Source organism: Pholis gunnellus (genome assembly GCF_910591455.1).
Source record: "Pholis gunnellus genome assembly, chromosome: 15".
NCBI classification, from domain to species: Eukaryota; Metazoa; Chordata; class Actinopteri; order Perciformes; family Pholidae; genus Pholis; species Pholis gunnellus.
Window position 1 is genome coordinate 9,861,518 of NC_136542.1, and position 21,377 is coordinate 9,882,894.

Sequence of the window (21,377 nt, forward strand, 5' to 3'; positions counted from 1 at the left end):
TCATTTGAAACATATTCAAATGTCTCCTCTTCATACAGAGTGGAAAGTGGTGCTTCTGGCAGGTGTATAAGGTCATTTGGCACACCCACACACCTGATCAAAGCTCCTCTCCGGATGGACTGGTTTGTGCAGCGCATACCGAGGATTTTTTCGCACTGTGAGCGACTCGGTGCCTTCTCAAAGGGCCTGACTCTCAGCCTTCCCAGTCAACATGTCTCCTCCATGTATGAAACAGTGATGTGCCTTTGTAAACACTCAACTTACCTCTAGCTTTTTTTATTTTTAAGACGGCTAAATTGTTTTTCTTTAGAACATATTCTGTGGCTGTAGATGTGGAGTTTACATCTGAAGCTGACAGTGTTTCTGTTTCTGCAGCGATCTTCAGTTACCTTTAGTTCCAATTTAAAGTGAATTGTGAATTTTTGCAGAGTTGTAAAACATCAATCTTTTCACTGTATTATATTCTAACTACTAACTATACTAAAATGTTCCACTTCCCCCTCAGTGTTTATACTGTGACAAAGTTGATGATTAGTCCCACACTTGAGAACAGAGTCAGGCAGCTAGTACAAATATGCTTTACTCATAAACATATATATCTTAATAATTATTTTGTAATCTTATGTCTGTAAAAAAAATGTTTTTCTGTAATATAGCGGTTCATTTTTAACATCTTCATATTGTTTTCTCTTATACATTACAGCTATATTCAAATTACATTTGAATGAAAGACCTGGCCTTTAAAGGAACATTATATCATAGAACATGCAATGTAATATGCATTCATTGTTCAAATCACTTCTATATTCTACCTCCGCCACTGGATCTAGGTCTTCAGCCTGTTTTGACAAAATCGGCAAAGTTAGAGTGCCCTGGCCCTCCCCCACTTCTCCACAACCATAAAGACAATAATTGATATCTTCTGGGTCCAGGCTACAAGGCTAATGGCACCAATGATTCTCTCCAGGAAAAGTCGGGGCCCTGTATGCAGCTCGCCTTCTTAATTCCTGTCCTGTTAGTTTATAGAAAAAGAAAGGTGAGGCTGCGAAGAAACAATAGTAAATCTGTAAACTTATTAAATTTAACATTCATTCCTTCATTTCTGCATTTTACCACTACTGTATTTTATTTCTTTCACTCCTTTCTAGTGTTTTAATTACTGTTTTTGTTTCAATCAATGATCTTAATTGTTTTTAAATCTCCTTTTCTTTTGCCGTATGTTTTGATGTTTTTAATGGTTTTATGTGAAGCACTTTGAATTACCTTGCTGTTGAAATGTGCTATACAAATAAACTTGCCTCGCCTTGCCTATGACAACAGGCATGTTTACCGCAGACATTTCGACTGAACAGCACAGGTGTTACTAATAACGTTAATGATGGCTCCATTCTATTTAAGTGTCCCAGTAAGCCACGGCAGTGTGAAGCATGTACAACACTAGGACCCTGAAACTGATCGATTATGTATCTACTGTGACATTTTAAAATGTCTGCTGTGAAATGAAAAAGGCTGCGTAACCCTAAAAACATGTTTTCAAAAGACATGTTTTTGGTTGTTCAAGTACAGTTTATTTTTTTTAGTCGGTGCATAACCTCTTCACGTAGCCCATGCTCAGCGAAAGAGTTACCTTGAGTCAACTCCCTTTTGCTGATGAGAAATACATTTTACACAGATAGCCTCCTTATTGACGTGCTCAAACTCTTCAGAGATTAACGTCTCATAATATATCCCCTATTATCATACTGCGCCCATGTCTTACAACACATCTGCTTCTGTTTATTACAAAGTGACAGTTCATGTTTAGAGGCTATTTTCCCTCAAGTAAAATAAGACTTCTTGACTAACGTTTTTTAAAAAGGTGAATGCGTAGCTGTGTTGTAAGCAGATTTTGCAACATGTCATTCATCCTGAACAGTTTTCCGGGTTTGGAGTAGGGCTCATGTGACATTACAGCAGCGCTGCAACCACAAACACCACATGAGAATAGATGTGTGCATTTGCTGCAGAGAAAAGCTAACACGTAGCATGAAGGTGAGGGTAAAGCAATGCTTAGTTTGACACAGAGAAAACCACCGTTGCTCCAGTAATTTACATTTTTCTCCAGTCCTGATGCAAAATGTCTGTCTTCTCGTTGCAAGTTAAATTGAAAAAGATGGATAATCATTTGCTCTTGCACAGAGATTAGTGACATGATGAACCTTGACATCTCGGTTGCTCAAGCAGGCTAGAAGTTAAAATTTAAAGGCCTGGGTGTCATGAACTGCTTGACTGTCTCCTCTGTGACTTGTTTGCGTTGCTCTTGATGCTGTGCAATCATTGGCTGCAGTGTCTCGATCAAAAGCTTCTTCAGTTCGCCCGTTAGCAGAGCGCCGCTGGTGTAATCCTGTATAGGGAAGTTTAAAAGGCATGTGAGTAGATGGGAGGAGTGAGCAGAAAGGAAGTTGAAGTGTTCAAGAGAGAATGCAGAAAGCAGAACAAGCGTCAAAGTCGTAGAGAGAATAAGGAATGCAAAACAAAGAAAAGAACGTGATTAGCAAAAGCAATAGTTTGGAAGGTATAATTTCTTTTCTCTGTCCTCCTCAATCCTCACCTGTTTGATCTTCTCCAGCTGTTCATCATCCTCCAAGAAGAAGGTCAAGTACATGAAGGCGACGTCTACATCCGCGTTTCCACCGTACTTCCTGTGCTCTTCCACTGTGTCTTTTCCTCCCGAGAATGCATGTTTGTTGACCTGTGAGTAACGACGACACTGGTCAGTACGCAATTATAGGCAACGTCAATTTGAATGTGCAATAACTAGTAAGAGCGGCACCTTGTTTTTGATCTGCTTGGGCGTGTCAGTGAGGAAGATGGAGGAGTTGGCGTCACTGGCGCTCATCTTGGTCTGCGCCCCCTGCAGGGCTGGGAAGAAGGTCGAGTGCAGCAGGGCTGGTTTGTGGTAGCCGATCCTCGGAGCCACATCACGAGTCATCCTGAAGTAGGGGTCCTGGATGAGCGAGAGGTTCGATACAGACACATGTCATTGTGAAATATGACACTATTGCGTCGTCATCGTTTACTGTAATGCTGTCCTGACCTGGTCTATGGCACAGGGGATGAGACATTGTACATCCTTTCTGCCTTTGAAGATATGTGGGAAAGAGTTACTGAACGCTGGGGCTGCCTGGATGGCTGGGAAGCTGATCTTGCCTAGAAAATAATAAACACCATAAATAACCAACGAAGTATTCACACAATCACACTTCAGGGTCAGGAAATCATGTAACAAAACCACAAACGCAGGATTACACCGACATGTTTTGTAAATCAACAGGAAAACACTAGTACATTTTTCAGCTGCTGGCCTGACTATGAAAGCAATCAAAGAATGATCCGTCTTTTTTTAATCATTGAGTATGTCTTAGTCATCAGTTGTTTAAGTTGCCTTACCGATGCAGTCGCTGTCTGTAAAGCCAAAGATGCCTTTGACCTGGTTGAACGTCACATGTTTCTGGATCTTCACCACATTTCTGTAGAATGCAGGGGATTCACTGCAGAAGGTAAAATGAAATGGAACACATTTAAAAAACAAAACTGACTAGATTAAGAAATGATACGCAGTTATGTGAACAAATAATGAATATGGCAGGGCTCGTATGTATCCTAGGAAGCCTCAGCATGCGGTCTGCCATGTGGGAATATATGTTACCCCATGTAGTCGAGGTCAGAGAAGATGAAGGTTTTGTTCACATCAAAGCCACAGGCAATGATGTCCTTGGCATTTTCCACAGCGAAGCGGTGGCAATCTTCGAGTGTTAGATCCTTCCACAGGTACTTCTCATCATCAGTCAACTGGATCACCAGGGGAATGTCAAATACATCCTGCAACCATCTGCAACAAGGAAGTAAGTTTCGGTCTCAACTTGATACTTTGAGATGGTGCCTTGCTGATTTAACACTTAAATGTGCCTTCAATTGCTCTTTGGTATTAATAAACATTACAGAGGGAGAACTCACTTGGTGAAGATGAAGGGGATGAGGTGACCAACATGCATGGCCTCTGAGGACGGACCTCTGCCAGTGTAAAGGTAGAAGGACTTGTGCTTCTCATACGCATCCAGTACCTGATGCATATCTCTGCCAGGAACAGAGATCAGAGGAAAGTGATATATATTGACATCTCATTCCCCCTTTACTTGGATTGAACGGTCACAGAGGTTCAGAGTGGAGGATTTCATGTTGACGCCACACAATAACTTGTGAAATGTATTCATTTAAATACACAAAAAGTAATGAATGAGGAGAATATGACACTGATGACATATTTTCAGTTCCTAAAATGCTGACCTGTGCGAGAAGAATATTCCTCTTCGTAGAAAGCGATGAGCCTTCTGTCCCGAGACCTTTTCTATTCTGTCCACCAGCTCCTGGTCAATTTTACTGCTGCCAAACCTCACTAAGGAAACACAATATTATTACTAAATAAATATTTGCCATAGGAATCCAGCTCTTTGTGTGAAGGCCACGCTTGAAGCGCATTTGAAATCGTACCTATGAGTTTTTCGTAGTCCACTCCCTTGGCGTTGTTGGTGGAGACGTTCCACGGGTCAACTGTGTCGTCATCATTAGCGCCATCTGTTGCTGGCCCGTTCTCGGGGGCCACAGATGTTTCTGAGGGCGGACAGCCTGCTTTGTAGTCCTGACCCGTCAGCTGTTTGTAGTCTACTTTCAAATTTAGCAGCAACTGTACAGCAGCATCGATTTCAGCCTGAGGAACCCAAAACACTACTGTCAGGTAAAGCAGCTACATCACAACAGAATCAAGGCGCAGTGTAAAAGCTATTCTCATTATATTTTGAAGGGTTAGTTCACCCAAAATACAAAGCTATGCAGATAGTGTTTGGCTTCAGCTCAAGATTTCTCTATCCCATACAATGTAGGTGAATGGAATATCATGTGCAATAAACCAACACTGTTTTTAAACAGTAGATTACAACCACCTACTTTCTCTGCTTTAGCTGTTTTCAAGGCTCTGACTTCGTCTCCTTGTGATGCCAAACTCTCGTAGAGCTCCATTGGACTCTTGGCTCCTTCACCGTCTCCTTGGCAGTCTGTCATCTTCTTCACACCGGCCAGGTAACTGAATAGCAATAAAGACGTTAAAAGGAATCAGAAAATATATAACATAACGGAAAGATACATGTTCTGTATAGCATCTATCTTAACTGCTCAGGCATTACTGTATCTCCTGCCACAGTAGCTGAACATCTTCCCATATGTGAACCACAGCTAACTTGATAAGCTACTGAGCTAGCTCATCGTCTACCTCTACATTTACCTCAAGCTTCCACATATCATAAATGATAAAAGCATTAAAATCACATTCAATAATAGAGGCGCTAATGTTATTTATGATAAAATAAGTGACTAGCCGGCATACCGTATATTCTTCACACACAGCTGACAGCTCATACAACTTGCATCAGCCCGGTAGTGTTTGGGTCAAATACTTCCCCAGGCAAACACGCTTCTTCAAAGGTTCCGCTATTAATTAATAACTTTATGCGATGCATTAAATGCGCATTAGGTTTTCTTTATTTTGTCAGCTTGATTTCATACGAAACCCAGGTGTTAAACTAACTGTAAATACAATATGTACGGTGTATGTCGGAGGAAAACACGGAGCAGGACAGACACTTCGGTTCTTACCGGCAGCTTTCAAAATAAAAGCTTTTATAAGTAAGCATGTTGTGACATGAGTGGACGATTCGAAACATTACTTTTATTGCGAAACGCTGCGTAATCTTTATGATTTTTCGGGATTTTGGACCTAATGTTTGACAGTTTTAACCACGGTAATGCTCAGAAGTCCGTTATTTTTTGTTTAGCCATGTTGCAGGTACGACAGTTGAGGGCAGATTCAGTGCGTTGTGTTAGCTTTCCGCTATATTAGCCTTGGAGTCAGAAAGGCTAACGACCAATATTAGCTAATTTTGCTACATTGGTGGCATTTAAGACATCCTAACGTTAGACCTCTGCGTTAGACGCAAACTTTGGGATTTAGCGTTAACAGCGTATTAACGTTAATGCTAAAAGTCGTAACGTTAGCTAACTGTTAGATCGAAATTGTGGACATCCCGAAAGTGATCTTTCTGTCTTTCCCTTTAAAATAAAATGTCTACTTGGCTGCTGCACTGAGGTGGCTGGCTGCTACAAATTGCACCCCAATAATGACAATAAACTCCCAACAAAACATTTGTAAATTTGAACTTCTGCTGTTCTGAGTCAGTATACTTTGAGGTGCAGAAATTCAAACCACCACCAGATGTCACCCGTAGGCGTCTAATGGATGAATGAATACCTCACCTGTTGTCCCTTTATTGTCCCTAGATTCTCAAACAGGGTGTCATCATGTGAACATGTCTTCATTAGTGGCATACGAAGATTCAGAATCGGAGGATGATTGTCTCGATCAAACGGAGGAGGTAACACCAGCTTCTATCCAAACTGGATCTTGTGAACAAAACCAAGAAGTCAGTCTGTGTAGTTTTACACCTGACCCTGACAGGTCAGTGTTGGACTATCATGGAAAAAGAAGCAGCTCTTTACCACACCCACATTCACAGCCACAGAGCTGGTTTGACTGGGAAAGCAAATACTGCCGTGACGGGACGGCACAAGAAAAGCATTTAAGAGATGCTGCCGCTCCTCAGGGGCACATCTCACCACCGCAGACTCTTCCTAACATGCCACAAAGTTCCGGCGATGGGTTGAACCCAGCAAAAAGAAATCACACCGTCCGGTCTGGTGTCAGACCGTACGTCCCTAAAAGACAGAGACTTGCCACTTCAGTAGGGACAGTGGCCCTAAAGTACCCAGCAGAGCAAGTCCCAGGGAATGTGACCAGAGAAAGCCAAATTCTTTCAGATGTGTCGGCGAGAGTGAAGCCCTATCTTGCCCACAAGGCCGGCTCTTCAGGGATACCGAGGAGGCTTCTGATTAGCCTGGCAGGCCACCAGGGTCCGGTCAACACGGTGCGATGGTGTCCTGTGCCTCATCTCAGTCATCTGCTGCTGTCCGCCTCCATGGACAAGACTTTCAAGGTAATGAGCTACGGTAAAACTCATGTATTGCTTACTCTTGTAGTGAAATACTGTATGCTTTCTCAATTCAAAACTGACATGTAATTCAAAGATTTCAATATCATAGTGATGTGTTTGCCATGTGATCAAATTTGGCCTCCCTTTCTCAAGACTGCTCCATATTCTTGGCGACCTGGAACTATTGTTTTTCCAAATCTGTCTATCGGTATAGTCTCAGGCAGGTGCCAAGTGCATCGGGGAGGTCTGAGGGGATAATCACTTACCTGACATTCAGTGTAATTGGCACAGAGTCACCAGCGGTGAGATAACAATCGGCCCCGCTGCCTCGATTTATAAATGTACCACAAACCACCTCCGTTAGAATCATATCTGTCACTGTCAGCTGAATGTGTGTCGGTACCCATGGGGCTTCCTATCGCTCTCTTTCTGATTCCCCCTCTTTTTCTGTATTTCACACCTGGAAAACAATCCTTCGTTTCCCTACTGTAAAAGGTCAAGTCATGCAGGTGCCTCTGCCGGCGACTAAATATTTCTATCCCAGTGCAAAAACCACGTAGCCCTCCGATATCCTCAGAGGTTTCTCAATATTTAATGATTTTGAATATGCATGATATCATTTGCATAAGCATACAAGTGCAGCCACCTCTTCTGGCATCTGGAAAGGTCGGCTTGGAGCAGATGGTGGAGATGAGGAGAGAAGGGGAGGAGAAGACTCTGTTGTTGGTAGTCAAGGATTTCTCTTCTTCGTTTTCTGTGACATCGATACATAGAGGAGCAAGTGAAATACTCCTGCTTATCTGTGCACATGTTTTGTGAGCCTAACTATTGGCAATGCATGCCTGATCTGGAATCAGACGGGATTATGAGGCGATAAGAAAGGAACGAAATTCTCACGATCATGACGTAATCCTACAGGAATTAATTTACTTAAGAAGATGACATATATAAGTGTCATTCAAACACAATGATACATGTGTTAAAGTAAATCGTTTTTTCTCCGTGGAAAAGCTTATCTTGATTTACTCACTTTCATTTCAGTGACTTCAAGTTTCCAAAAATGGTCCCAATACAATAAAATGCTCACTAAACATATTTATATCACACATGAATACAATGAATACACATTGGATCTCAGCTTTCCAGTCATATCTAAACGATACAATTTTACAAATGCTTATAAAACCCCAGTATGCAGCAATATTCAAATACACCATTTTCAGAATATGTGAAAGTGTCACATTTATACTGCATGCAAAAAAACTGCATAGGTTTCGCCTAGAACTGCATGGGATTAGCATTAAGTAGTCTGTAGAGGGAGCCACCGTGAGGACTACAGAATGAGTACAATAATGCACCTGGGGTGTCCTGTTATAAATAATTACAGACACATAATGTGGAATCTTGCGCTCTTCTTATGTGGCGTTGTTCATTTTCTTGCATTGTGACGGCCTGTCACATGTTTCTTACTGGACTTACTGCACAGCTATAGTGATTATGTCTGTCAGCCCTCCTTGTTCTCCTCTCATTGGCTGAAGACAGAGCGAGGACACACTCTATGGAGTCTCAACACTTTTCCTTCTTTCTGTTTCCTTCACTAACACCCTTAAGGCCTCCGCCTCCTCTTCCTCCGTCCTGTCTGTCGGGTCCTCAGGGGGCAGAGTCAGACTATCATTATTGCCAGCCTGTTGTCACCATGGCTACGGCAGGTGTAGCGCCGCAGTTTTAGGTTGATAACACAAATACCACAAATACCCAATTTACTTTTCATTACCCAGAGTCAATTTAGGAAGCAGATTATCCCGATGAGTCATCTTGCGAGGATCCACTCTGCGTGTCTGTTAAGTGGCCGGTGAAATTAAACGGGATGCAAATAAACAAGCAACTCATCTTCACCCGTGTCCAGGTCTCACGTTAGGATTACTGCAGCTGTGTGTGCATTGAATGGCGCCGTTGTGGTACGGATCAGTATCGCTGTCATCCATTGGAGACACGGCTTAACCCTGATCCGACCAACTGGGGTCTCACAGGTGCTTTATTCTATCTTATAACCTTTGTTCCTAATAACTTTATTTAATTGTTTTCTGTTTCTGTTTAGATTAGTGCTTTTTTAAAATAATTGTTTAAATACTAATGAATGAGTGTTAACCACCTAATTGCAGCCTATGCGGTTTTAATAGACATAGAATAACATAGAATAGATAGATCATTTGTTTGCATAGTATCACACAATATCAGGGGATAGGAGCCTTCTGTCAATATGCAAATTAACTAACTTTCCTAAAAAATGTGTAATATATATATTTGTTTTCTTTAGATGTCATTAACTAATAATGTTTAATAATGACAGTTATTACTGACAGTAGTAGATTACAGCTCCACTCGTATGAGTGAGGGTTAAGCAACGTGACACTCTTGTTACATTTGTTAGACGTCTGTTTATTTGAGTATTTTGAAGCTCTTGTGACTATAGATGCGATCCTGTTGTTGTTTTTTGTGTTTACCTTGAGATGGCAGTGTAGTAGCAGAGAAGCAGCATACACCCTGTTGTGCAATGATTTGAACTATTCCTAATAGATGCTTCACTTCAATATTTAGCTTTTTACAACTAAAAGTGTGATTCTCTGTCACTTTATTCTCACCCTGAAGGCATCTCTGGCATCCTGCTGGATTGATATGTCAGCATGTCAGCCGTCTGTCTCCTGTGGGAACTGTGGCAGCCTACAGAACTTCTCAACGTGTTTCTTTACTTTCTTATGCTGTATGGAGATTTACGCTTTAATAATGAAACATAGGGAGAGGCGGAGCGGGATCTGCAGTGCCCCACAGATCTTCAAAGCTCCTCTGTGGCCCGGGCAATGCCGGGGAAGCAAGAAGGACTTCATCATTAGTGTAAGATACCTCAGTAGGCACCAGACCAGACCCCCGGCTGGGCTTTAGGCTGGGCTTTAAGGAGAAGCTTTTGTCTTTTTTTTTTTTTTTTTACATGTCGGACAGAAAATCCTACTTTCAGTAAATCTGATGAAAAGCATGTCACGATGTTGACCAAGCTGTTTGCCCAGATTTCTTTGAAACTCAGTGCAAAAACATGACAACAATGACGAAAGTCATTGCCAAAATCAACACGAGAGCAATCTGGGCAGTTGCTCCTGACAGAAGGCAGCTGGGTGAGTTGCTGTGTAATCAGAGAAACCTCAAACAATACAAAGCAAATAAAGCCAGTGCTCTTGATTCAACACTGATTTACAGGCACACTCAAATGTAATTACTTTGATTAATTAATTACAAAGGTTGTCTTGGCTTTTAAATCCAGCAAATTATCCTGATTGATATACTTATGCCAATTTATCCAGTGGCACTTTGGATGAGTGATTACATTTTGTTTCGTTTTATTGTGGAAGGCTTAGATTGTATCTTTCTCGGCTTCGAACAAGAGACGTTCACCGATCCTCGTTCACACAGGGACGATGTTTTGCTGGACACATCGAATGCATCATCTGAGAAGGCAGAGCAGTGGCCGCCTCACCGCGCCGTGACTATTTCAACCGCATTGAAACCTCGTCACAGGCAGGAAAGCGCAGTGTGTCAGCGCCCTGTGAGGCCTTCTCTCTGTCACACTGCATGTTATTTCATCGTGTTAAGGATGCAGGGGGTCGGCGTCAACATTTAGCCTGTTGCCACATCTATAGAATCTACAAAGACCGAGCACAAATTACTAACAGCATTAAACTCATTAAAGCTTTCCTGTCGATTCAAATGGACACGTTCTCTCTGTGTCACGCAGAAGAGCTACAAGAGCTTGAGCTTGTGCACAGTCGGTAATAAGGACTTTGATGCTGCAGTCTAGATGTGTTTGTGACTTTTGGCTTGATGCGATGTGCCCGTCTCTGGCAGGTGTGGGATGGAGCGGAGAGCGGGCGATGCCTGAGGGTTTACACCTGCCATTCGGGAGCTGTGCGTGACGCCCGTTGGAGCCCCTGCGGCCGGCAGCTTCTCTCTGGCTCCTTTGACAACATGGCTGTGATCACAGACGTAGAGACAGGTGAGAAGCAACACGTCAAATCTGTAGGTCTTGACGAACACGATGGCACATAACAAGCCACTGTGAAGTCATCCGCAACTGAACTACACTAAACTAGAATGACCGTGGTGTGTCGCTTTTCTATGTGTTTCTAAATAATGAATAAAGTTACATTCGAACTGTGTTACATTTACTCTTTTAGGTTTCAGTTTTAGCTGCATTTGGGTTTAACGCTTTTCTGGTATTGTGGGAAAACAAAACGTCTTACAAAATATTCTACTTCTTTTAAGTTTAGTTTTTTTTAATCAATATTTAAAGCTAGTATAGTAATTTATGTGTAGAGTGATTCTGAATTGCCTTTGGGCCCAAAACTTGTTATAAACTAAAGTCTCTCTCTAGTCGTGAGACATTTCAGTGACATACTTTAAAATCCACATTTCTAGAGCGAACATCCCACATTTTCTTTTGACATTTCCTTTGTCTACCTATAACTAAATCCACTTAGCTTAACAAATTGGCTCATTGTGTTTGTCAGCCCTTTTGCGTGATCATACAAACCATTCAAGATGACATTTACAGCTGATCCATAATTTGGTTTGCTTTGGAAATGCTCCTCCTTCAAGCTTAACATCCTGGCAGAGAGGATAAGAACCAATCGTACAAACGATCTACAATAGGGACGCTGCTTGTTCAGCACCTCACTCATTTCCTTCACCTGAGGCGATTCATCAATTCTTACACAGCTGAAATTAAAAAATGTTGGTCATAGAAAAACTCAGATTGAAGAGTCACAGAGAACGATCTAAACGTTTCTACTGCCCTTGCTGTTCCTTCATCAACATTTATTATGTTGCCGTGTTCATATATGTAGAAGAAGAATGAGCCAACATATAATACACATTGTTTTGAAGCCCCTGTGGCATCTGCATCTCTAGGGTCAACACATTGCCTCGATGACTTGCTGCCGTTTGCACTTCCCCTCTCAGCATGTCTGTCAATACTGCCAATAAAGCCTACGGATAATAGCTTGGCCAGCCCTATTAAACACACAGGCAGCTCCAGGAAGGGGATCAATAATGGATACATCACCACAGGAGCAGCCACCGTGACCTTACACCGGAACGTCACAAACCACAACCATAAACAGCCATAAATAAACCAATATTTTGGTCTTTTATTTTGGTAGCCACTGCAGGATGTCCTAGTGGGGTCAAACTAACAGCTTTGAAGTAATGTCAGACAGAGAAGCCCGTACACACCAATCCTGCACCAACCTTTCTGCGTGTTAAGATATTATCTATTTATTTATTTACAGATTTGCATAAGAATTGAATAAACCACATTGTTCTGAGGACAAGGGTCTGCAATAAGCATTCCTATGGCAGCACGAAATAAAGAACATTTTATTTTGTTGCATATAAATATGGGAGTTATGGGATTCCTGCCCTTGTGCACAACCTCAACCAAGTTTAAAATCATATTCACGCAGTGAAAAGAACACAGAGGCCAAGCTGCATAATTTGCCTCCATAATCATTGATATACAGACATAACGATGAGGTTCTCATCCCATCTTTCCAGAGGATTACACACACGACGCACCAAGGTGCTGGCATCGTCACGACGGTGATATTTGAAAAATTGATGAAGCTCCCGACATTCATGCAGCTTGTGTGTTAACACTCGATCGTACCAAGAGTGATGGGACACCGAGGGAGCTGAGTGTTTACCACATCCCACTGTGATCAGGATGAATGTGATCTTTACACTCTTCACAGTAATGCAAAGCCTCTCAACTCCAATAAGGAAGGCAGCTGGGCCTGGTCTGCTCAATTGCGCTCTATTTCGAGATGTCTGCAGGCACTTTAATCATCAGTGAGAGTCTTCTAGGACACCTGACCCCGTATTTTCCGGCAGCATACCTAACCAAATGCTGCACCAATTGGTATGCTTAAAGAGAAATGGAATTATAAAGGAGCCTATGCATTCGGAATTATGCGTGGCCCCATTTTCCTTGGCCATCTTTACTGTTGGTCCCTGTGTCCAATTTAATTTGTCGAGTCTTATATCCACTCTCAGGGGTCCACAGGCGGGCTGTAGAGGGAGAGGAGGTTATAAAGAGGGAGAACAGGTTTAGGGGCATTATGCAAAAAAGGAGAACGGGAGAGGAGGGGAAGAATGAGAGAGAAAGAAATCAAAAGAGGCAGAATAAATTCAGAGACAGAGAAACGCAGAGAGCAGGAGTTTGGGAGTGGAATGCATTTATTTCGTCTGGAGGGCATTAGTGTGAAGTGGCAGGTGTTGTCCAGGGCTTTCATTGTGTCACGGTGGAAGCGTCAGTCTGTGTGTGTGTGTGTGTGTGTGTGTGTGTGTGTGTGTGTGTGTGTGTGTGTGTGTGTGTGTGTGTGTGTGTGTGTGTGTGTGTGTGTGTGTGTGTGTGTGTGTGTGTGTGTGTGTATGCAGAACTTGAGTCTTCTGTCCAGATCCCTTCAGGCATTGGCAGAAAAGAGACAAAACAATAATACACCGAGATAGTGCCAGTACAAGAGTGGGCTTGTGTGTTGCTCTTTCACCTCCTGTTGGATTTGCAGAATCGTATTTCGGTGAATGTTTAGCTGTAAGATTGAGTTTTGAATGATTGTCTGCATTATTTTAGAATGAGTTACAAGCTACATGTGGCAGAAGTGCAAAGGCAAAAACATTTTTTTTCATCCCACTGAAAATACCATATTTAGAAACATGACATACCAGTCTATATCCAAGCCAGCCATGCAACCCATGTGACAAAGTGCTCGTTCATTTTCAAAACAAAATGTACGAGATGTCTGTCTTGTACACCCTCGGCTTCCAGCTCAATATATTGACATGGGACAGGATTTGGCTGCAGTTCCTTTCATCATAAATAATTGTAATGTTCTTAACAGTGGATCACAGCTACTTTCTGCATAACATTTGATATGTTTAACAGGGAAAAGTGTCTTTTTGGCAACGTGTCTTTTTTTAAATTGTATTTTCTTTAATATCTTTCATTCTACATCCTTGATACCTCCAGAGAGGTAATCAGTATAACATGGCTGTATAAACACAGCTGGCTTAAGCACTGCCACCCAGGAGACAATGCATGCAGCAACAGCACACAGACTGTTGCATTTACTCCAAATGCCACCAGCAAGCATTCATGTAGGTTGACACAGGTTTTACTTCATTTTTAACATTTATAACTCAATTTAGTGCACATGTAATAATCTTAAAGACTTCGGTATATTTCTTATATATACTGATGATATGATTTAAAAACGTCCAACATAAGGCAGGATCTGTTTCAACTGTCCCCGCCAGACATAATGTCTTATTAAAACCCAAGTATACAGACGTTGCACTCTGTTATGCCGCGTTATCAATGTGAGGGTGCTTATTGAACACTTGATCATTGAAACTGATGCAAGCCTTAATCATCAAGGTACATCTCCTGTCACGACGCATAACCACCTCCTATATGTAGCTGGAGGTTAGTCGGTGTTCGTCAGTGTTTCAGACTAGTTACGAAAATAACCCGTAAGCCTATTTTAGGAATGTTATTTGGACATGACTTGTCAAAACTAAGTAATGTGTTTCTGACCTTTGCCTGTGTTGCAGGCACAGCACCCTGCTTTGATGGATTCAATAATGAGGCAGAATATCCATTTCATCCCCGCTTCCCTCTGCTCTAAGGAGCTCGCCCCAATCGCCCCTTATTTCTTCTGCACTGTCATCCAGTGTGTGTGTGTGTGTCAGCTCACTGTAGTCATCCAGTGTGTGTGTGTGTGTGTGTGTGTGTGTGTGTGTGTGTGTGTGTGTGTGTATGTGTATGTCAGCTCTTCAGCATGATCACAGTTCTTTTAGGACTACAAAGTCAACCATCGTGAGTGGAGGGACAGATCTCTGCAGACTTCCCTTATCTACCCTCTCAAAGCAAGCTAATTAGTCTTGCTTAACTAAACAGGACGAGGCCCTATTTATTGTGAGTGTTGATAACTCATTGTCTTGCCAAAACTTGAGTTTAAAATGCGGATGACAGATCTCCGTATCGCGACGGGTTAGCCAATTAGGCAGGAAGTGTGAGTTTGCCTGTTAAAGCTTTGGATCAATGCAATTGAATTTGGGAGCATGCTAGGTCGCCATTAAGAGAAAGAAGGCCCGTTTTTGCTGCGGTTTCTTAGCTGTGACTCATGCCCCTTCTAAAAACGACTTGGTAGGAACATACTGGAAACGTGTGTGTAATGAAGTGCATTTTGTTGTGGGCTTCGACTGTTTTGGATGGGTTTATGTTGTTTGTTCTGTGAATTAATGAGGAGCTGTTGAACCCCGAGGTGTTCTACTTTGCATAGCCTTTGACGGAGCTACTGGCTCATAGTCTGGCTTGGCTCCTCATGTAGCCTTCTTCATTGTTTTCCCTGGAAAATTATTTTCCGTCGCACAATGACGGGCTTAATTGTATCTAAGCCCCGTCAGTGTTTTTCTTTTGTTTTGAAGACGTTTTTTAAATAGATCTTTAGATCAAGCCACCTCAAGCCACAACAGTGTTTTATTGTTATGGTTTCTCATCTCTACGTGTCTTTGTATTATTCTTTTTGTCTTGAGCAATATTTAATCAAGTAGCTTTTTAGACTCGTATGATGTGCTGCTGTCTGGAAATATCCCAGACACGCTCCTGCCAACGTGCTGCCACCCCGCACACACAAGCTGTGCCATCTTTTAGATTTTTGGTCAGGCCCATCGCCCGCCGTCACGAGAAGGAGTTAGAGACATACAGTTTAGTTGTTGAACTGCTCTGGGGGCATTCCAATGATAAAAATCATTTCATTGTATCATAAGGACATAAACTGATGGATGTAGCCCATAAACAAGCTTCTGACCTGGAACGATCAGAGAAAACTTCTCATCCGTTTATTTAGTTTCGCGTCATTGTTTCACACATTTTAGAAAGTGCACTGCGTTGGGAATACAATCTCTGGCAACCACTTACAGCAAGATTTGATGTATCTTTTGCCATCGAGCTTCTTTAGGAATCCCTGTTTATAAGCAAAGGTGACGGCAAAATGTAATTACACACAGGAATCTAATGCCTGCTGACACGGAGGATTGGACACAGTGCGCTCAGTCAATAAACCAAACAAGTCTCAGCAGAATTCAAATTAGTGGAAATGTAGTTGAAATTTATAATGTGTTTAGTTTAGTCTTGACAGCTGACAAAGACAAAATGTGTAATTGAGCTTTTCGTGTCGCTCAAACTGCAACAGGTTGTCTTAATTCATTAGTTTATTAGTCCAAACATTTGATTCCTTTTGAATGTGTAGAAGAACACACACACACACACAGGATGTACCTGCTTCTCTTTCTTCACAATCACAGTATTTTGAACACGTCAAAGAAGCTGAACAACGCGTTCCTGTAGAGAGTATATTGGTTCGTTCAGACAGATGTGTGCAGCAGCAGCAGCACCTAAAAGCATCACTGTTTCTTTACAAGGTACATCGTGTGGAAAGCAGTGCTTTTCCACTACTGCAAATGTCAAAATATTTTTTGTATCAACTGACCAACCAATTAAACAACTGATCGTAGCAGCTTTTCTTGATAAAATCCCTCATCCTGGATCTTAATATATTTTGCCTCCCTATTTTTGGAGGTTATTTGAAAATCTTTATCCTATATCCTCGATTAAAAGTAACTTAATATATGAGTGCAAGATGTTCTTATCATAGGAATCTCAGCTTTTAGCGCACATTCTAATATATTTACAGATCGTAGTGTGTGATCCAAGAGTCCACTGCTGACGAGATGATTGAGCTTCTTTTCTCTCTCTCTGTCTCATTGTTTCTCGTCTGTAGGGCAGCAGGTAGTGAAATTGGACAACCAGTTCAAAGTGATGCGCGTGGTCCCGCATCCCAGCAGCCCAGAAGTATTCCTGTGCGGCGGTCACAGTTCAACGGTCAAGGCCTGGGACTCTCGCAGCTGCAAGGTCAAACTTATTACCTCCCCACAGTAGATTTATCATTTTTATTGACTCCGGTTCACAGGCCGTATAAATCTAAGGCGGGTAGACTTTAAACACACGCTCCTCATCTACAGCTCCCTCCGGCACACCAGTTACACACTAGTACAAACAAAGCAGTCTTCATTTGGCTGTGCACCCATGCTTTATTTCACTAAAAGGATGATATTGCTGTATGCATAGAAGCAACACCGTGAGTTATCGCACTAATTGTTCAAAGCTCATTTTAATTTCATTTGGGACTCATAAGTTGTTCCTGTGAAGCTGCAACCTAGTATTGCTATTAAGCTTAATGGACTGTTTTATATGATAATCCTATTCACCTCCTTAGAAACTGAGTGCTCTCGCAGCTAACTGAATAGTTTCCCTGCAGGGTTTTTAGATTTAATACAGCAGGGATTGCTTCTGCCAGTAGGTGTCAATGTGAGTTACAGAGTGAGTGTCGACCAGTCCTCCGCAAATCAGCTGCTAAAGCTGTAGCGCCCTGGCATCCTGTCAGTCTTAGTCTTGGGCTGTGTGCTTCTTGCTTTGGGGTGAAACGATCCCACCAGATAAAACGGCTCACAGGAGCAACATTAAACTATCAATCTGAAGTCTTTCCAAAAAAGGTCTACAGTGTTATGTTAAAACTAATTGATAAGAGCAGGAGTTTAAAGTTTGGTTCGAGTTACAAAGCAGAAGGAAAGTGGCAGATAGTGGTCAGAGGTTAAATTGTCCGGTGTTGAGTGTAGCCACAAGCTGTTCGCTAATTAAACCTAATCCAATAAAGAAAAATAGCTGCTGCCATCACACAGCAGTAAGACCGGTACAGGTGTCTCCAAATAGAGAGAGGGGCCGTGTACAATATACGCATGTGGCACGACAGTGGTAACTTCAATTCAATGTTTTCCACTGCAGATGAACGTTTTTTTTAGAGTAGGTTTTATATTACAATGCTGTTATGATACTGCTTTAACCTGACAGCAGCTTCACTTATACTGTGTTTGTTATACTGCAACAGTGCAGCATTATCAGAAGCACCGCAATCAACTGTCGCTAAAGTTTTGTCATGAGTTAAAGGATAAGTCGACTGAATCTTTAAAGGCAAAGACCGCTGACGCACTGTACTGCGTTTGACTTCTTGTTGAAAGTTTCCCTCCTTGCTGTTAATTGCTCTTTTGAGCCGAGTGTCATGAACATTGTGTAGTCAAACTAGCAGAACACTGCAATAAAAGCATCATGGATGGCAGTAATTCTAACTAAATTAAATTGTATGAAATGTACTAGATGTGGTATAAATAACGACTTGAGATTCTTCACACAGTAACACTTCCCACTGTATCATAGATTGAAGAGGATTCCTCCTTGTCTTCAATAAGACTTTTAAAGGGCTTGGTGCTAATTTGTGTGTTTCCAGGTGGTGAAAGTGTACAAGGCAGGGATCCAGCAGACACTGGACATCCTGTTTCTGAGAGGTGGTGTGGACTTCATAACGAGCTCTGACTGCGTGAGCAGAGACTCCGCCGACCGCACCCTCATCGCCTGGGACTACCAGACCACAGCCAAGGTCTCCAACCAGATCTACCAGGTAAAGAAACGTGTGTGTGTGTGTGAACGAGGGAAAAAAAATCTTTCTAGAGCTAAATTAAGGATTTATTGAACAATACCAGAAGTCTCCGGGGTCTTGTACATTGTTCATGCTATTCAATATGTAGGACGGACAAAATAACAGGAACAGTGTACAATGCCATTTAATACAACACAAACTGTCGCCTCAGAAATAACCATAGCAGACGAATTGCATGATATGATAAAACATTTACAACAGAATCTGAACATAACGCTTTTTCCAAATAATGATCGAGTTGACATGCAGCCCCCCCCCCCCCCCCTCATTTGGCCACCAGGAGCGATTCACGTGCCCCAGCCTGGCTCTCCACCCACTGGAGGAGTCTTTTGTTGCCCAGACTAATGGGGACTACATGGCAGTGTTTTCCTCCCAGCAGCCCTATAGAATGAACAAGAGGCGGCGATACGAAGGACACAAGGTCAGTAACGACTGTGGCCTCAGGATGGGGTGGGGGGACAGGGGGAGGGGGGGATTATCGCAGGCCTGATCAATACAGAATGTACACTCACACAAACAACTTCAGCAACATCCCACAAAACTGTAGAAAGGCAGTAGAATAAACACACACACAGATGCAACGACCAAAACACATAGCTGACATGTACCGTAGATCCATAACCCGTTTCCTCCGCAACACTCTCCCTCAAAGCAAACACACTAAGTACAAAACAATATTTCCACTGAGGAAGGTAAACAGTGCAGATTATTGCTGGCAAATATAACTGAAAGCATGATGAGCTGCTACAGTGGTGTGTGGTTTGTTGATTCAAGAACAATGGACAGAAAAACCAAGTGGTATCTCATATTCTAGGGTCCTGTCTTTTCTCTGGTGGCCCTGAGGAAAACACAACATTTCAAATCAACAAAACAGAAAATTCAACATTCCAGAAACACAAAGACATTTCATTTCTGGACCTTTTTCATGTTTTCTTACTACTTTAAAGCAAATACTTCTAGTACAAGTGTTAGTAAACAGTGTGTCTCCTTTAATGTGATTGTAAATACTTAATTACAGACTTTACTGATCAAAAATACCTCCAAATAATGGATTTTTAACACAATGCTGTGTCCAGATGAAGAGTAAAAGTTATCGGTTGCTTTAAACATTTATCTTGAAGAGATTCTTCCTAATTAATTTCTAGGGTAAGAGAAAAAAAATAGTATTATAGATCTCATGGTCATTGTCATTTTATGTCGTAATGCTAGTTGCATCTGCAGCCACTTGTATTATTATACTACTGGTGATCATTAAACACAGTAAAGGAGATTTGTTTCTATGCAAAGATGCTTAACAGTGCAGCAGACTGATGAGGATTTAATTATTTCAATTTCACTTTTTGTTAGTTTTTATTGATTTGTGATATAGTATACTTCCTGGAAATTCAATTGAGAAACGGTTTTAAAGACTAAATAACCAGATCAGAACGTCTGTTAATCTACTGAATGAAATCAAACCGTCTACTCTGATACAACCAGAGATGTTAAAAAAAAAACTAAAACATTTAGGCTGCCCAAGTCTGGATCACAATCCAGTTGTCAAGCAGACTAATCCATTGTAATTGACACATATATTGACACAGTATATTCTCGCTCTAGGTTGAGGGATACGCGGTGCAGTGTGAGTTTTCTCTGGATGGAACTATCCTGGCCTCAGGAAGCTCCACCGGCTCCGCTCACTTCTACGATTACCACAATGCTCGTATTCTGCACACTCTCCACGCCCACAGCCAGCCCTGCCTGTGCGTTGTTCAGCATCCCATCCTGCCTGCGACTGCGGCCACCTGCGACTGGGCCGGTGAGATCAAGGTCTGGCACTGAGGACTGTGGATGAACACGTAAATATGGACTGAAAAAGACCCAAGAGAAGATTATATTGAAGTAAAACCTTGTGTGCACATCCATCTTAAAGACTGATGATAAGAACTAGGCAAAAAACTCTCTATGTTGTAAATGTTTTAAACATGTTGTTCTTATTTGTCTCATGGTTTTAACATCCTGACATCAGGGAAAGATACACTGCGTGAGATAAACGGAGGTATGATTACAGTTCAAAGAGTGAACGATTGTGAAGTGGTAGGCAATAGCAGTCTAGGTGCACACACACACACACACACAAATAACTTTAATGAGTTTTATAATCAACTTTCACTCTAAAAACAGCAGGGGACTTCAATATCATGCTCTTGAAGTTGTTGTCAAAACAAAAATAAAAAATCTCTTCAGGCATTTTCTAATCAGTAGTGTTTTTCATTCTGCATACACATCATTTCACTCTGTGCCTTTTTGTTCTCACTGCTCTGATAATGACATTTTATTTCCACATTGACAGCTTAAAAAAAATCACAGCGACAACCACAACACTACAGAAAGTACGCATCTGTCAAAACATTGCCAGATTCTTCCAAAATCCTGCCAGTCAACAACAGAGCAGTGAAGTGCAGACAGATGCTTATGATCTTTATTCTAGCAAAACAGTCACTTGGCACAGGGAAATTCTAATGGCTCAGTACTTTTCCCAGCCCCTGCGGTTGTTTATACTGTAGCCAGTAATAGTTCAACATTGTTGTCTTAAAGGACCACTAAGTAATTTGTGAAGCCAAATGCTAATTTGAATGTTTTTAATGGCGAAAGCTACTGC

General features: G+C 41.8%; 2 protein-coding genes across 2 annotated transcripts; one reads left to right on the plus strand and one right to left on the minus strand.

The window, feature by feature from the left end:
• Window positions 1–1,554: 1,554 nt before the first annotated feature.
• Window positions 1,555–5,467, minus strand: wars1 (tryptophanyl-tRNA synthetase 1). Its single transcript, XM_079174973.1, has 11 exons — window positions 5,420–5,467; window positions 4,984–5,119; window positions 4,531–4,747; window positions 4,327–4,435; window positions 3,997–4,116; window positions 3,689–3,871; window positions 3,430–3,530; window positions 3,077–3,189; window positions 2,813–2,986; window positions 2,591–2,731; window positions 1,555–2,383 (listed from the first exon to the last, which is right to left on the minus strand). The coding sequence occupies exons 1-11, from the start codon at window positions 5,449–5,451 to the stop codon at window positions 2,225–2,227; spliced, it is 1,485 nt and encodes a 494-aa protein (XP_079031099.1). The 5' UTR covers window positions 5,452–5,467; the 3' UTR covers window positions 1,555–2,224.
• A 1,258-nt stretch (window positions 5,468–6,725) lies between these two features.
• On the plus strand, window positions 6,726–20,557 carry wdr25 (WD repeat domain 25; the record flags this gene model as incomplete). Its single annotated transcript, XM_079174689.1, has 6 exons — window positions 6,726–7,082; window positions 10,974–11,121; window positions 16,967–17,097; window positions 18,527–18,697; window positions 19,017–19,157; window positions 20,336–20,557. The coding sequence occupies 6 exons, from the start codon at window positions 6,726–6,728 to the stop codon at window positions 20,555–20,557; spliced, it is 1,170 nt and encodes a 389-aa protein (XP_079030815.1).
• Between the last annotated feature and the right edge of the window lie 820 nt (window positions 20,558–21,377).

What these genes read in the sequence shown, in the direction of transcription:
- wars1 (XM_079174973.1), bottom strand. Translation starts at nt 5,451, where the DNA reads ATGAGCTGTCAGCTGTGTGTGAAGAATATACG. An exon ending in GGAATATTCTTCTCGCACAG is followed by an intron (nt 4,117 to 4,326) that starts GTCAGCATTTTA and finishes TGTTCCTGGCAG; the next exon opens with AGATATGCATCAGGTACTGG. An exon ending in TACAGACAGCGACTGCATCG is followed by an intron (nt 3,190 to 3,429) that starts GTAAGGCAACTT and finishes ATTATTTTCTAG; the next exon opens with GCAAGATCAGCTTCCCAGCC.